Source organism: Sceloporus occidentalis, unplaced genomic scaffold, assembly GCF_023333645.1.
Source record: "Sceloporus occidentalis isolate IW3139 unplaced genomic scaffold, rSceOcc1.0.p SCAF_46, whole genome shotgun sequence".
Taxonomy (NCBI): domain Eukaryota; kingdom Metazoa; phylum Chordata; class Lepidosauria; order Squamata; family Phrynosomatidae; genus Sceloporus; species Sceloporus occidentalis.
In genome coordinates this window covers 2,003,189-2,017,136 of record NW_028317026.1, presented here as the reverse complement: position 1 = coordinate 2,017,136, position 13,948 = coordinate 2,003,189, and the positions used below count along the sequence as shown (strand labels likewise).

The window sequence follows — 13,948 nt, the reverse complement described above, 5'->3', positions numbered from 1 at the left end:
AATAGGGTTTGTGATGCCAGGCCACAAGGAACACAATGTAACATCCTGCTCGTCTCTTGGATGAATCCCAATTGGCTGTCACAGCAGTCACATGACCTTAGCAGGAAGTATTTTGTTCTCGGAGGACTGCATCGCTAACATGGCAGTCCCCGGAACCAAGAACCATGCAGTTGCGACACACAACTACACCTAAAATGATTAGCACCTAAAAATGACAGTGTTACGGGTTCACCAAGAGAGCTGTAGTAACTCCCAGAGATCACCCAGTATCCTCCTGTTGTCCCTGGAATAACTTCCAGCACCAGCCAGCATGCACACCCTGGAACCCTGCTATGTGTACCCAATAAGTAGACACGACTACTTTGAATTGAGTACAGCAGGAATGAACAGTTTATTGATGTAAAACATAGACTCGTATATCCACAGAACTTCATTAACATAAATAACATGAATAAACAGGTGCATGTAGACAACCCAACCCAATCCTGTTAATGTGATTAGTTTACACAATGGAGTTCCTGCCTGTGCAATCTTTGTTTGGCAGCCAGGCTGGAGCCAACTCTGAGTACCTTGGGGACTTGTATGACAGGTCATTCTGTCACAGACAGGTTTCAACAACTGCACCAACACAAAAATCTAAAGTCTAGTGTTGAGACTTATTTGCAATATAGGTGACAAATATGCACAATTTTGGATCAGATAGCTCTTAAAATTTCTACCACTTATCGGTCGTTTTATTAAACTAAAAATTCAGACTTCTTCTTGAGATGAGACCTCTGAGGTCCTGAAATCTAATACGGTCCTGGGGCTAATATGGCTTCATCCATTGCTTCATCCGTGTTGGTAACTGTGTATATAGGACTCACAGACTTTAGGAAAGGCTCTGCAGGAAAATAAATGTCCTGATTTTTCCTACTTCCCATGTGAGGCAAGTGAGGTGGGATAACTAGGACATTGCTATCCCTCATATCCGGACTATGCCTTGGTTCAAGTGGCAAATTTGTGAAGGAGCTGCGAACTCCCCACAAGCTCATCACAGCCTACCATAGAGGAGACATCTCTTCCCTTGTCCTGGTAGTGCCCGATTGCACAGCATCTGTTGGGAACCGTGGAGATTAGACTCAAGTACTTTCCAGAATCTTTCCAGATGATGGCATTGAGGATGCCCAGCACCCAGCGTGAAGGATGCTTTATGGTTTGCCAGGAACCACCTGTTGTAAAGGAGGGAGCAGGTTTCAGTACAGGACTCACGTGGAGCCTGCTAAGGCACTGCTCTCTCATCGACAGTCTAGAGGCCACTCACCGCTTCAACACCCTCAGTTACTTGTCACTACAGATCCGTTCCTTCCATGTCAAGCACGTTGTATGCGCTTTGTCTGGAAATGTAACTAGATAGAGCGTGCGTCGCAGTGCTTTGTAACCTATGTAAATATTAGATATTATTGATTGGGTATTTACATTTGATACAGTGAATTTGTTTTAATAAAAAATCTGTTTTTAAAATTTATTTGTATTCCTTAAGCCGCCTGGTACTGAACGTTAACTGTTTAAGTGCTGCAGAGCCAACACGTTTAATATTTAAAGTATGATATTTCTATGCCCAAGAGAAATGCTTTCCAGTGTTATTTATCACGTCACTTTCCTGAGATGGTGGTAGATAAGTGGAACAGCCTCCTTGCAGAAGAAGCAGTAGAGGCTACTACAGTAAATGGATTTAAACAGGTAAGGGATAGGCTATGGCTATCCAGATTATAAACCGAGACCAAGCGCTGTGTTTTGTCTTTAAACCAGGAAAAAAAGGGCAGAATTCGAGGGACAACAGACATGGAGTCTGGTGTAAGGCCATACTTTTTGTTTTACGGCCATAGAGATATATTTAAAGATATCTAAGCTTTGAGGACCTCAGAGGGCTCTTCTTCAGACGGAATCAATAAGGGGACACTGGGGAGGATATATAACCCACTCAGATAATATTAACTCAAGACTGAAACCCACGACTGCCTGCAGGTATCTATCTGTGAGAGTACCTATAGAAGACCACGCCCCATTTAACCCCTTGAAACCCGTCTCGTTAAAGCAGACCCTCTCGGCAGGAGACTATGTGATCCTCCTTTTCCTGCAGCTGCTGAGCTCGATGCTTGCCTCACTTCCGAGGCCCTGCGCAGCATCATTGCGTCACATCGCAGGAGATCTGCCTGCGAGACTGGAGGCGGCGTGCGATCAGACACTCCCCTGTCTCCTTAACGGGAACAAATCGTCGGAACGCATCATCGCAGCCATTTACCCGGCCGGCAGCGGTCATACGGCTAACATGGACACTTCGGAGAGCAGGAACAAGAAGGTGAAGCTGATCGGCAAGCTCCAGAACTGGGTGAGTGCTGGAAATGAGCCGGATTTAAATGGCTTCTGTGCATGGAAGGTTGGCCCGGCTGATGAGATGTAAGAGGGAGGCATCCTTCATCCTTCCCTAAACTGAGAAGGGTTGGCTAGTTGTGCGATCGCTGGTTGCAGGGCTGGCTAGTTGTGCGATCGCTGGTTGCAGGGCTGGCTAGTTGTGCGATCGCTGGTTGCAGGGCTGGCTAGTTGTGCGATCGCTGGTTGCAGGGCTGGCTAGTTGTGCGATCGCTGGTTGCAGGGCTGACTAGTGCGATCACCGGCTGCAGGGCTGGTCTCTGCTTCCAGGCACTATGGGGAAGTTGATGTTATTAAAGTACATGCCAGTATGTCACTTACACAAGGACTGGATCCAGCTCTGCTGTAGATGGGGTGGGTTGATGGTGTGCAGCAGGAGAACAGGGTTAGCAGGGCAGGTAATGACCAGCTTCATTCGCTCCCCAGCCCTGTCTGTGGCACTTCATGCATAAATTAAATGAACTCACTAGTGGATGGCATCCAAGACCCTGTTTATATATATATATATATATATGAATGAGTACCTTGTAGTAGGATTATCCTACAGGAAGCCAGATACAGATTTCTCACATCATTCATACAATATACTACTTCTTCCAAACTAGACGAGGAAAAGTCCATATAGTGCCAGATTGGCATAGATCTGTATTTTAGAATCTATTAGAATTTATTTCCTCTACCGAAGAGTGCAAGGTTCTGCTCTCATACCTGGTGAGATGGTTATGGTTTATCCGGATGATAAATGTATCGGCATGTAACATATCTGCTTATTTGCCGTGTTGTTAAGAAGCCCAACTATCACAAATAAATGACACAATCCATAATAACAAATAGGTGAGTCCATATAATGAATAAATATACCCTGATGGGGGTAAAGAATTCTAACGTTGCCATACAGTTGAGAGAGACTGGCTTGGGCAAACAAAAAAAAAAAAAAAAAAAAAAAAAAAGGGACATCGGAATGAGGCGTCAAGTGGATTTATACATTTATATCAGGGGCCACTGTGGACACCTGTAATAAAAGTCCCCACAAATGTACTGTGACGGGCACGGCTTGTACCCCGGCAGGGGACGCCCATCGGTTCTGCGATGCCGGGACAGAAATGGTTAACTGCCACTAGCGCTAGCCGACACCAACAAGGAAGGGCTCAAGAACTGGTCAGGTGTCTTTAGCTTCGCGGCACCGCAGCTCGCCGAGGCGTAGCTGAGTACAGTGCCGTAATTGTCCTCAAAAGGACAATTAGTGATCCGGGGAGCCCATGAAGCATTAGACAGGACTAATGTCCAGGGAAGTAACAGACTTTATTGCACACAGGGTTATATACAGGTTAGGTGAGAAATACACCATAAATCATGCCCACATCTTCCCGCCCTGCCCAGGCAGTCCGGCGCCACGTTTAGACCACCGAGCCCCGCAATGTCTGTATGACTTTAGCAAACGTTAACTGTTTGAATGCTGCAGAGCCAACAGGTTTCCATAGTTATGTCTGGCAGCTGCCTACGGGAGATACTTTCCTGAGATGGTGATAGATAAGTGATACCGGAGGAGCGGCGGCGATCTCAGGGTGCCGGTGGATAACTCGGGTAACCGGTATAAAAAGCGACCCCGAGTGGCAGCAGTTCAAAGTTTCCGGGGACAGACGGCTGATCTCCGCTTCTCTAGCGGTCCCAGCGACCAGGGATCTCCAGTATCCGCAGGGTTGTCCGGGCTACGAGGGGCCAAAGTCCATGGGCAGGGCATGTGGTACATGGATAGGGTAGGACGGGAAGGGGAACAGAGCATAGACAATAAACAGCACATATATAGAAAGGAAATATGGAACTCAAACAGTAATTGATACAAGCAGCACTCATTAACCCTGGATGGTCATAGCTACTATGGACGGCACTTATTAACCCAGGGCCGTCACATGTACCATTTAACTAACTTCCTCTGTGTCATCTCCAGTGGGTCGAGTCAATAAATTATCCACGTAATATGTCAGTGTCGGCAAGGAACAGCTGAAAAGTGGGCGCTCCTTTGGTGTTTATTCAGTAAAGGTAAAGTTTGCAGGAAAGTGTTGATCTCACTCACTTTACTGATCGTTATGAAGGACCAACCCTGGCAACCTTCTTCAGTGGCAAGGGATGAGCTGGCCCTGTATAGTGGGTGAAGAATCCTGCTGGTTTGACCATAAATTAAATTTGTAGCCAAGTTAAGAAGCTGTCAACTTTCCCTTTAATGAATAGGGTCTCCTTAATGTGTCATGAACATGCAACTTTTTGGCCAGCATGCTCAGACAGTTTGAGGGTCCAACAAAGTAAGCTGGCTATCTGGTTCAGTGTGTCTGTGGGAACTTGTGCCAAAAGAGCTTTTGTGAGGTCATGCAATTTGGGTGAGAAAGCATGGTTTTGCAATAGGAGTACCAACGCATCCCAATTGTGGGGCAGTCTGGAACTCTGTGGTGACCGATGCTACAGACGACAGGCGATTATATATTTTTATTTGTTTTTTTCACCTGCTTCCGTACTCTGCAATCCTACTCTGTGAGTGTGTTCTACAAAATCTCTTCAGGGTACTGCCCCCTTGGAGATTTTCAATTTAGTTTTTCAACGCTCAGGAGAACAATGTGTCCTTGAATTGTTTCACTAAGCTCTTTTAGCCTGATGTCCTTCTTAAAGGGCCCTAACAGTAGTACTTACAAGAGCACTAGGAGGGCCATACCAAAAAAAAGCATTACTTATTCAGGTGTTAATCATCAAAAGACATACAACCCACACGTCTGTCAAAACTGTTACCCTTCGACTGAAATATATTAGTTTCACAAGTGGTTTGAAAATGTATAAGTAAATGGGGTGGGAAGAGGGGATTTGTATAAATGGCAATTTCCCACAGAGATTTAACAGAGGCTTCCCTAAGACTAGAGACAAGAGAAGAGGCTGATAAGCTGTGGTTTGGCTTGGCAACAGACAGCCATTGAGAAGACCTGTATATGACGACAAGATAATGAGCGAGCGGACGGACAGAGTAGGTGTGTATGACTTGTAAAGCCTGTTTGTTTTACCACCCACATTGGAGGCAGAGGCGTATCTACTGAAAATAGCGCCTATGGCAAGCACTGAAATTGCGCCCCTGTCCAAATATCTAAAACCCATTTACTAGCCCCTGCTGCCTATATATATATATATATATATATATATATATATATATATATATATATATATATATATATATATACATATACATATACATATACATAAATATATATATATATTAGTCCCTGCTGCCGATAGCGGGTATAGATCAACACACAAACCCAGATCAATTGAAATTCACTTGTGATCTCAGCACTGAAGGTATATATCAAATAAACAGAATCAGACATACAAGTCCTGTATTTGCAGGTATTCAATAATAATATATTAGCATCGCAGGTATAGATCAACTGAATAAGACATATTAACCCTGTATTTGCAGGTACACATAAATAATGTATGGAAATATAGCATAGCAGATATGGATCTACAGAATAACACAAAAACCCAGCTTTGCAGGTAAAGATCAATTGGAATTCACATAAAAACACGGCATTTAAAGGTATATTTAAACCCCCCTAAATTACAGGCATAGATCACAGGTTGCACACCCCAAAGCCAGCCCTGGCGTCCACAATGCCCACATAGAACCTGGCCAGCACCCAGATTACACACATTTGCAATCTTTGTCGCCAAATAGCCCAGCACAAGTCAACTTTGTCCCCAAACAGTCCGGCCAGTGCCATCTTTGTCCCATATACACCCTGCCTGTGCCATCTTGGTCCCCAAGGCTCAAACCTCCTGCTAGTGCCATCTTTGCCCTTCCACAATTATACATCTATGATACACAAACACTTTTACAGTTACTCACTAATTCACACTTTAATTCAGACAACTCATCCACACATTAACTCATGCTCTCCCTCATTCACTCAATGCATCCACACATTAATGCACACTCTTTACTTATATCTACGCCCTCTCCCTCATCACTTTTTAACCCCCTCCCTCCCTCATCACTTTTTAACCCCCTCCCTCATCACTTTTTAACCCCCTCCCTCATCACTTTTTAACTCCCTCCCTCCCTCATCACTTTTTAACTCCCTCTCTCACCTTGAAGTCCAGCGACGGGAGGACGATGCTTCTGTCTTCCTGCACCGCTCGCTGGTGCCCGCTGCTTCACTGCTGAGCGCCGTAATATGACGTCACATTTCAGTGCCCAGCAGTGAAGCAGCGGGCACCAGCGAGCGGATTTTAAACGCTGTCTTCTTTTTTTTTTTGATGCGGGGGAGAACGAGGGGCGCCGAGCGGTTGCTAGGCGCCCCTCTCTCTCCTCCGCATCAGTGTTTAAAAGCCGCTCGCTGGTGCCGGTATTTCATGCAGAGCGCCGCAATATGCCGGCATATTGCGGCGCTCTGCATGAAATGCAGGCACCGGGACGGGGGTAGAGGGCTCGTGGAGGAGAATGAGGGGCGCCGAGCGGTTGCTAGGCGCCCCTCTCTCTCCTCCGCATCAAAAAAAATAAATAAAAAATGCTGGTGAGCGGCATTTAAAAGCCGCTCACCGGCGCCCCCCTTGAGATGGCGCCCATGGCACGTGCCATGGCTGCCATACCCTATATACGCCACTGATTGGAGGGGGGGGATATATGTAGAGCAGTGGGTAAGGTGCGAGTGTGGTGTGTGTGTGACATGTGCGACTGTACAGGGTGCAACACCCCAGTGGGCGCCTCCTCTGCTGCAATTAAAAGATCTCCCCTCACCAGGGACAGAGAGACAGCCTCTCGCACTCCCTGCAGGTATGCAGAAGTCAGAGCGCCCGGGGGTCGTCAAGGTGTCCACCACCCTGTCCGCTTTTTTCAGAGGTAGTCCACCTCTGAAAAGTTAGGGCCAGTTTGCAAGATTTTGGATCTCCTTGTAACCGACTGGCTATTCATGCAGAGTGTCGGGATATGATGTCATCCCTGGTAAGGGGTCGCATGACCTCCTAGGGCTCTAGTGAGCACAGATTCGTGAGAGTCGGACTGAGAGGAGCCCACTGTGGATACAATCTGGGCGCTGGGTAAATCCTGTGACTGTGTGTAATCTGGGTGCTGGGTAAATCCTGTGACTGTGTGTAATCTGGGTGCTGGGCAAGTCCTATGTATGCAATCTGGGTGCCAGGGCTGGTCTCTGGGGTATGTGACCTGTAATTTGGGGTTTCCATGCATTATTTCATCTATACATTCAGTGCTGAGCCTGCATGTGATTTTTCAGTTCTTTATACCTGCAAGGCTATGTTTCCATTTGTTATTTATAAATACCTACAAATACAGGGTTTGTAAATTTATACCTGAGCTACATGGGGGAGGAAAAGAGAGCTGCCACCCAGTTAAAAAGGGGACAAAAAGACTCTGGGGGTGATGACGTGGGGGGAGGGGGCGCTACGGGACAGTGGTCTGCTTGAACACCCAAAGCCAGCCCTTCATTGTAGAGGCATTTTGCATGCCTCAGTTACACGTTTCCAGAAAAAAAAGGTTGCTTCAAGTTCTGTCACCCACGCATAAATGGCACTTGACCTTAACATCTCTCCTCACTGGGCTAAACATTGTTACATACGTCTTTACTGAGAGGGTGGTAAATAAAATGACCAGCCTCTTATCAGAAGTGGTAGCGGTTAACAGTGAGGGACATAATACAAGACCAAGTACTGATTCAGGTCACTAGATCAGGAAACATGGGCAGAATAGTCCTTAACTGCAGTTAGGTTCTATGTTTCAAGGTGTGAATTAAGTAGAGAACTATGTAAATGAGCTGACCCTGAGCCTCTTTGAATTTTAACCCTTTAATGACCCGTTATGAAGATTCTAAGTAGTGACTCCTCATATGTACAATGATATATACTATATGGACAAAAGTATTGGGACACCTGGCAATTACACCAACAGGAACTTTGATGACAAACCCTGATTTAATTAAGAGGTGTGTTCCTATACTTTTGTCCATATAATAGTGCATAAAGCAAGGTCCATAAAGACATGGTTGGTTGTGTTTGGTGTGGAAGAACTTGACTGGCTTGCACAGAGCCCTGACCTCAACCCCACTGAATACCTTTAGGATGAACTGGAACGTAGATTGTGAGCCAGGCCTTCTCATCCAACATCAGTGCTTCACCTCATAAATGCTCTACTGGATGAATGGGCAATAATTCCCACAGAAACTCTCCAAAATCTTGTGGGAAGAAGAGTGGAAGCTGTTTATGGCTGCAAAGTGGTGACCAACTACATGTTAATGTCTATGTGATGTCATCAAAGTTCCTGTTGGTGTAATGGTCAGGTGTAAAAATACTTTTGTCCATATGGTGAATGTTGTCATGGAAACCTTTATTTGTCATTATTTAAAGATATACTTAATTGAGTAACATGCATACAATTTGGTAGCAAAGGCACTAATTGAGAGGCTCTGGTGTCATCAGGTCATGTTGACTATGAAGGAGTCAGCTTGAGACTATGTGACCCTAAGATTTTGCACCTTCTTTCTGAGAATGGAGGAAAAACGCTGAGACTTGGGCAATTTCTTAGAGTTCCCATGTATGAAGCCGGTACCCAGACTTACCGACGAGGAGACTATCTGTATCCAGCAAACTCACTGAACAAATTTGTACTATTACTACTCTTTTTCTATACAAATAATGTATTATGTTGGTGTTCTAAATTAAAAGAAAAACATCTTTGGGAGAAGTCATATTCTTTAACTTTGTTTTGCGATATTAAAATGCTTGCTTCGGCCCCATGTGTGTTCAGTCCAGGGCTTTTAGGTTATTTTTCTTATATTGGAACGAAACTTTGCTGTCTTTCAAATGAGTACGATGCAAAGCAAAATGATTCTTAACATCCATAGCAAATGTGGTGTATCAAGACTGACCAAAAAATCGTATTACAGGGAATGCAGCGGGCGACCAACGTTACATATCAGGCTCATCATGTCAGCAGGAACAAGCGAGGCCAGGTTCTGGGAACAAGAAGTGGATTTCGTGGCTGTACAGTCTGGCTAACAGGTATCATGGCCATGTAGAGCCAGTGAACCAAAGATTCACCATCCTGGTAAAAAGGGTGCAACAAAGGACGTATGTATGGTGGTGCCTTTGTGGCCTTAACCCTTTGCTGTAGCCTTAACCCTTTGCAGTTGAGTTTCATTCTTCTGCAACATGTGGTAAATGCATTTTGCGTTGTTGCAGACCATTAGACTATGAAATTAAAGAAAAAGACTCACGGAAAGCATTCACTTGCTCTAATTTTATATTCAACGTGCGTAGAAAAGAACTAGTTTCCTATAATGATGGAAGGGAGTGCTTTATTTTTAACACATAACTGATGCTTTAAGGGAGATCTAGAAACCCGTACCTTCTTGGTTAAATGCCCTGCAGTGCCGCTTGGCTGCCCTTTTTGTAGTCGAATGACATCTTGGCATGTTTAGCAGGATTGTGTGTGTATGTGGGATAGGTTCCATTTGTACACGTTATTGTATATGCATGGGCACAAAATTTGTTCTGTTGTCTGCCTGGAGTCTGGGTTAGCACTTGGGTCATTAAAACATGCACATATTATGGGGCAGGGTTTGATTGACTAAAATCTACCTGCTTTTTTGTAAATCTGTTGACAACTATCCAGCCCGATCAAAAGTTTCTCAGTTAACCCTTCCCATTATGATCATTTTCTGATCTCTAGGTCTATCCGGTGCTGGAAAGACTACGGTGAGCATGGCGCTGGAAGAATACCTAGTGTGCCATGGCATTCCCTGCTATACTCTCGATGGGGATAACATCCGTCATGGACTCAGTAAAAATCTTGGATTCACACAGGAAGATCGCGAGGAAAACATTCGCCGTATCGCTGAGGTTGCCAAGTTGTTTGCAGATGCTGGTCTTGTGTGTATTGCCAGCTTCATATCTCCGTATGCCAAGGTGAGCTCCTGGAACCGACCTAGATTTTTGAAAACCGGTTCAGCTGTCCCAGCGGAGTTGGCGGTGGGGAGCTGCATAGCGATCCGCTGAAATGGCCTAATTTGCTTGTAAACATCCGTTCATTTCCACATAGATATGGGTTAATGGTGCTCACGGGGTGCATGGAGCATGACCCACAAAACACTCATGATTGTACCAGTAGGATGGCCCAAGGCTGCACAAATGCAAGTACCTTTAGTTAGCCAGCCAACAACTTGAATTATTTTAGTATTCTTTAGCGAAATGTAGCAGACAATTAAGTATACAACTAGATCAGAGCACCTAAAAGTCAGTCCTGACTTATAGAAAATGCTGCTGCTTTGTAAATTAAGACTCCTTGATACTATACTGTACATAACCTATATACGATTATGTACGTATTTGTTACAAATTCTAGAAGAATGATGTTTTAAACCTACAATTTAATGTCAGAAAACATCTTTTTGGTTAATTTGTTACCCTGCTTTACTTATTTAACTTGGTACCTCCTTAGGATCGTAACAATGCTCGACAAATTCATGAGGCAGCTGGGCTACCGTTTTATGAAGTGTTTGTGGATGCCCCTTTATATGTTTGTGAGCAGCGCGATGTTAAGGGGTTGTACAAAAAGGCCAGAGCCGGGGAAATCAAAGGTAAGAAGCGGTTGAACTACCGCAGACTTCACTGTGTCTGTCTGTGGCCTTCAATATGCAGAGAACCATGTTCACAAAATATTAGTCAATGTTTTACTTTTCTCCAAATTGTTTTTACAATGGTTTTAAGGCAAAACCTGTGTGTAAGTAAGCAAAGGTTTCATGAGCGATACTTATGAATTGCTGTATCCACTGATGTACAGTGTGTGTGTGTGTGTGTGTGTGTGTATATATATATATACCGTATTTGCTCGATTATAAGACGACCCTGATTATAAGACGACCCCCCAAAATCTGAATATTAACTTAGGAAAAAAAAAGAAGAAGCCTGAATATAAGACGACCCTAAAGGAAAAAAGTTTTACCAGTAAATGTTAATTCATGTAAACTATTTTTTTAAATAAAAGCTATGATTGAGAAAAATATTTTTTTTGTTTTTATTTCCTTGTATTTTCCAACCTGTCCCCCAGTTATGCACATCTGCCCCCAGGCTTGCCACACCAATATGGCACTGTGGCCCATGATATGCCTTTTAACCCTCTATATGCCATTCTGGCATTTAGGGGGTTAAAATGCATATTATGGGGCAGAGTGGCATATAGGGAGGTATAAGGCATTCCAGGAGGCAGAGTGGCATTAAGGGAGTTAAAAGGCATTGTATAGAGCACTCTGCCTCCAGAAATGCCTTATACCCCTATATGCCACTCTGGCATTTAGGGGTTAAAAGGCATATTATGGGGCAGAGTGGCATATAGGGCTGTATAAGGCTTTTCAGGAGGCAGAGTGCTCTATTAAATGCCCCCTTAACGCCACTCTGCCTCCTGAAATGCCTTATACCTCCATATATGCCACTCTGCCCCATAATATGCCTTTTAACCCCCTAAGTGCCAGAATGGGTTGACGTCTCCTTCTGCTGCAGCCGGAATAGGTGGAGTTGGCAGCGGGGGTTTGTCTGCGTCCGTCGCGCATACCTTCCCCGGCTGTCAGAGATCAGAGTTCCCCGCACCGGGAGGATCCAGGTCCCCTGCAGCGGTGCAGGGGTTCTGGATCTTAGTCTCATAATCGGACCTCTATTTGAGGTCTGATTAGAAGACGACCCCGATTAGAAGACGAGGGGTATTTTTCAGAGCATTTGCTCTGAAAAAAACCCCGTCTTATAATCGAGCAAATACGGTATATATTGCTTCATGCAGTACTATAAAGCACCACTGGACGGCACTCTTGGTTTAGTTAAACCACTTACCCCTTGCTTGGCATAAGTCAGCTCTGTAGCTATGGATCTCCTGAAAAAGAGAGAGTTGGATTATATTTAATGAAGAATTTTAAGAGAAATCTAGATCTCTAGAGTTTCTGCAGTTAGGTATATTTATTTTCAAAAAATCTGCTTGTTATAATTGTTATATTTTTGAGTAAAGGACGTGTTCAAGTCCTTCAGGGAAATAGCCGAGACACATTTTGGATGGAAATCTTATTCTTTTATTTTAAATTATACATACACACACACATACCCACATTTTATGTAGTTATCTTTGTATTTACTTTTTACATTGGAGACTCGTTTCTCACGCCTGTTGAAAATTTCTCTGTAGGCTTCACGGGGATTGACGCAGAGTATGAAAAGCCTGAAGCCCCAGAACTAGTGCTGAAAACAGACTCCTGTGATGTAAATGATTGTATACAACAAGTTGTCGAGCTTTTGCAGGAAATGGTAAGAACAATTCAAAAGCTTATAATTGTCCTGTTTTAATTATCCATCACATTTACTGCAGATAATTATTTTTGTAAGTCCAATATTTCTGCTGCAAGAGCTGGCTGGCCCTGTGCAGTGCATAGTTAAATCGGTAAAATCTTTCTTGCTCATTGAATTATGCATTATACAGGGTTAGCCCTTTATGCTAGAAAAACTCACTACAGTTCGCTCCTCATAATGAATAATGAAGTGACAGAGTTGGAACCACTATGATAACAACTGGAGAGCAAATTATTCTTAATGCTGTAAATAATAATAAAACAAAGTAAAAGTAAAAAATCAGTAGCTGTGTCCGATTAATGAATTTTAAAGTGAATTGCAGGCATACTTCAATGCATTCAGGGGCATGGGATTCATAGGCAGAAGAGAGATTTTGCTCATAACAATCATCATAATACATTGTCTTTTACATTGTTAATTTTGACTAGCGCATGCTAAGAAGGCTTCATCAATACACGTTGTTGAAATGTTTAATTACAACAATTCTTTACAAAGCTTAAAGTCTTCATTCGCCTAGTCAATGTATTATGTATCCACTGTGACCCACCAATATGATTGAGGCACCGGCTTCATTATTAGTTCTTGTCTTTACTCAAACTTTGGTATGGTACGCGTCAACGTTCCCTTAAAATGAATGTACGTGACTACATTTGAATCATTTGAATCCATGTGTACATTTAGGTTACATATGCCATTTTTAAAGGACCCTTTAAACTCACGGCTTAAAAAATTCCCATGGTTTTGGGGATAAAAACTGACAATGGCAGCCCTGGCCAATCTGGCACCTTTATGCTTTCCTGCGGGGGCGCTGTGAAGTGGGTGCCGTGAGGCGCCCAACAGAATCATGTAATGCATGTTATGTGACCCCACTTGGCGCCTCACCTGCACCCACTTCACCGCAACCCCACAGGGAAGCATAGAGTCCTGGATTCACGATGTCTTTTTTTGTATACTGTAATATCGGGTTCAGTGTATCTGTATAGCACTAGAGTCTGTGTGTGTAAATGTATAGTGTCAGATTCTGTGTGTATGTGTGCATAGTGTTAGAATGTGTATTGTTAACCAGTGCATGTGTGAGGATATGTTGTTGGATAGTGTGTGCATATGGCATTAGCATGAGTGTGTATGTCGGCATATAGTGTTAGTGTGTATTAGTGTA

General features: G+C 43.8%; 1 protein-coding gene across 1 annotated transcript in view; it reads left to right on the top strand.

The window, feature by feature from the left end:
- Positions 1–2,311: 2,311 nt before the first annotated feature.
- LOC149289315 (bifunctional 3'-phosphoadenosine 5'-phosphosulfate synthase 1-like) overlaps positions 2,312–13,948 on the top strand; it is a 39,944-nt gene continuing 28,307 nt past the window's right edge. Inside the window, exons 1-5 of the mRNA XM_089490769.1 lie at positions 2,312–2,371; positions 9,348–9,462; positions 10,133–10,368; positions 10,901–11,039; positions 12,629–12,747. Coding sequence (XP_089346895.1) covers positions 2,312–2,371; positions 9,348–9,462; positions 10,133–10,368; positions 10,901–11,039; positions 12,629–12,747 — 669 coding nt within the window. The remainder of the gene's footprint in view (positions 2,372–9,347; positions 9,463–10,132; positions 10,369–10,900; positions 11,040–12,628; positions 12,748–13,948) is intronic.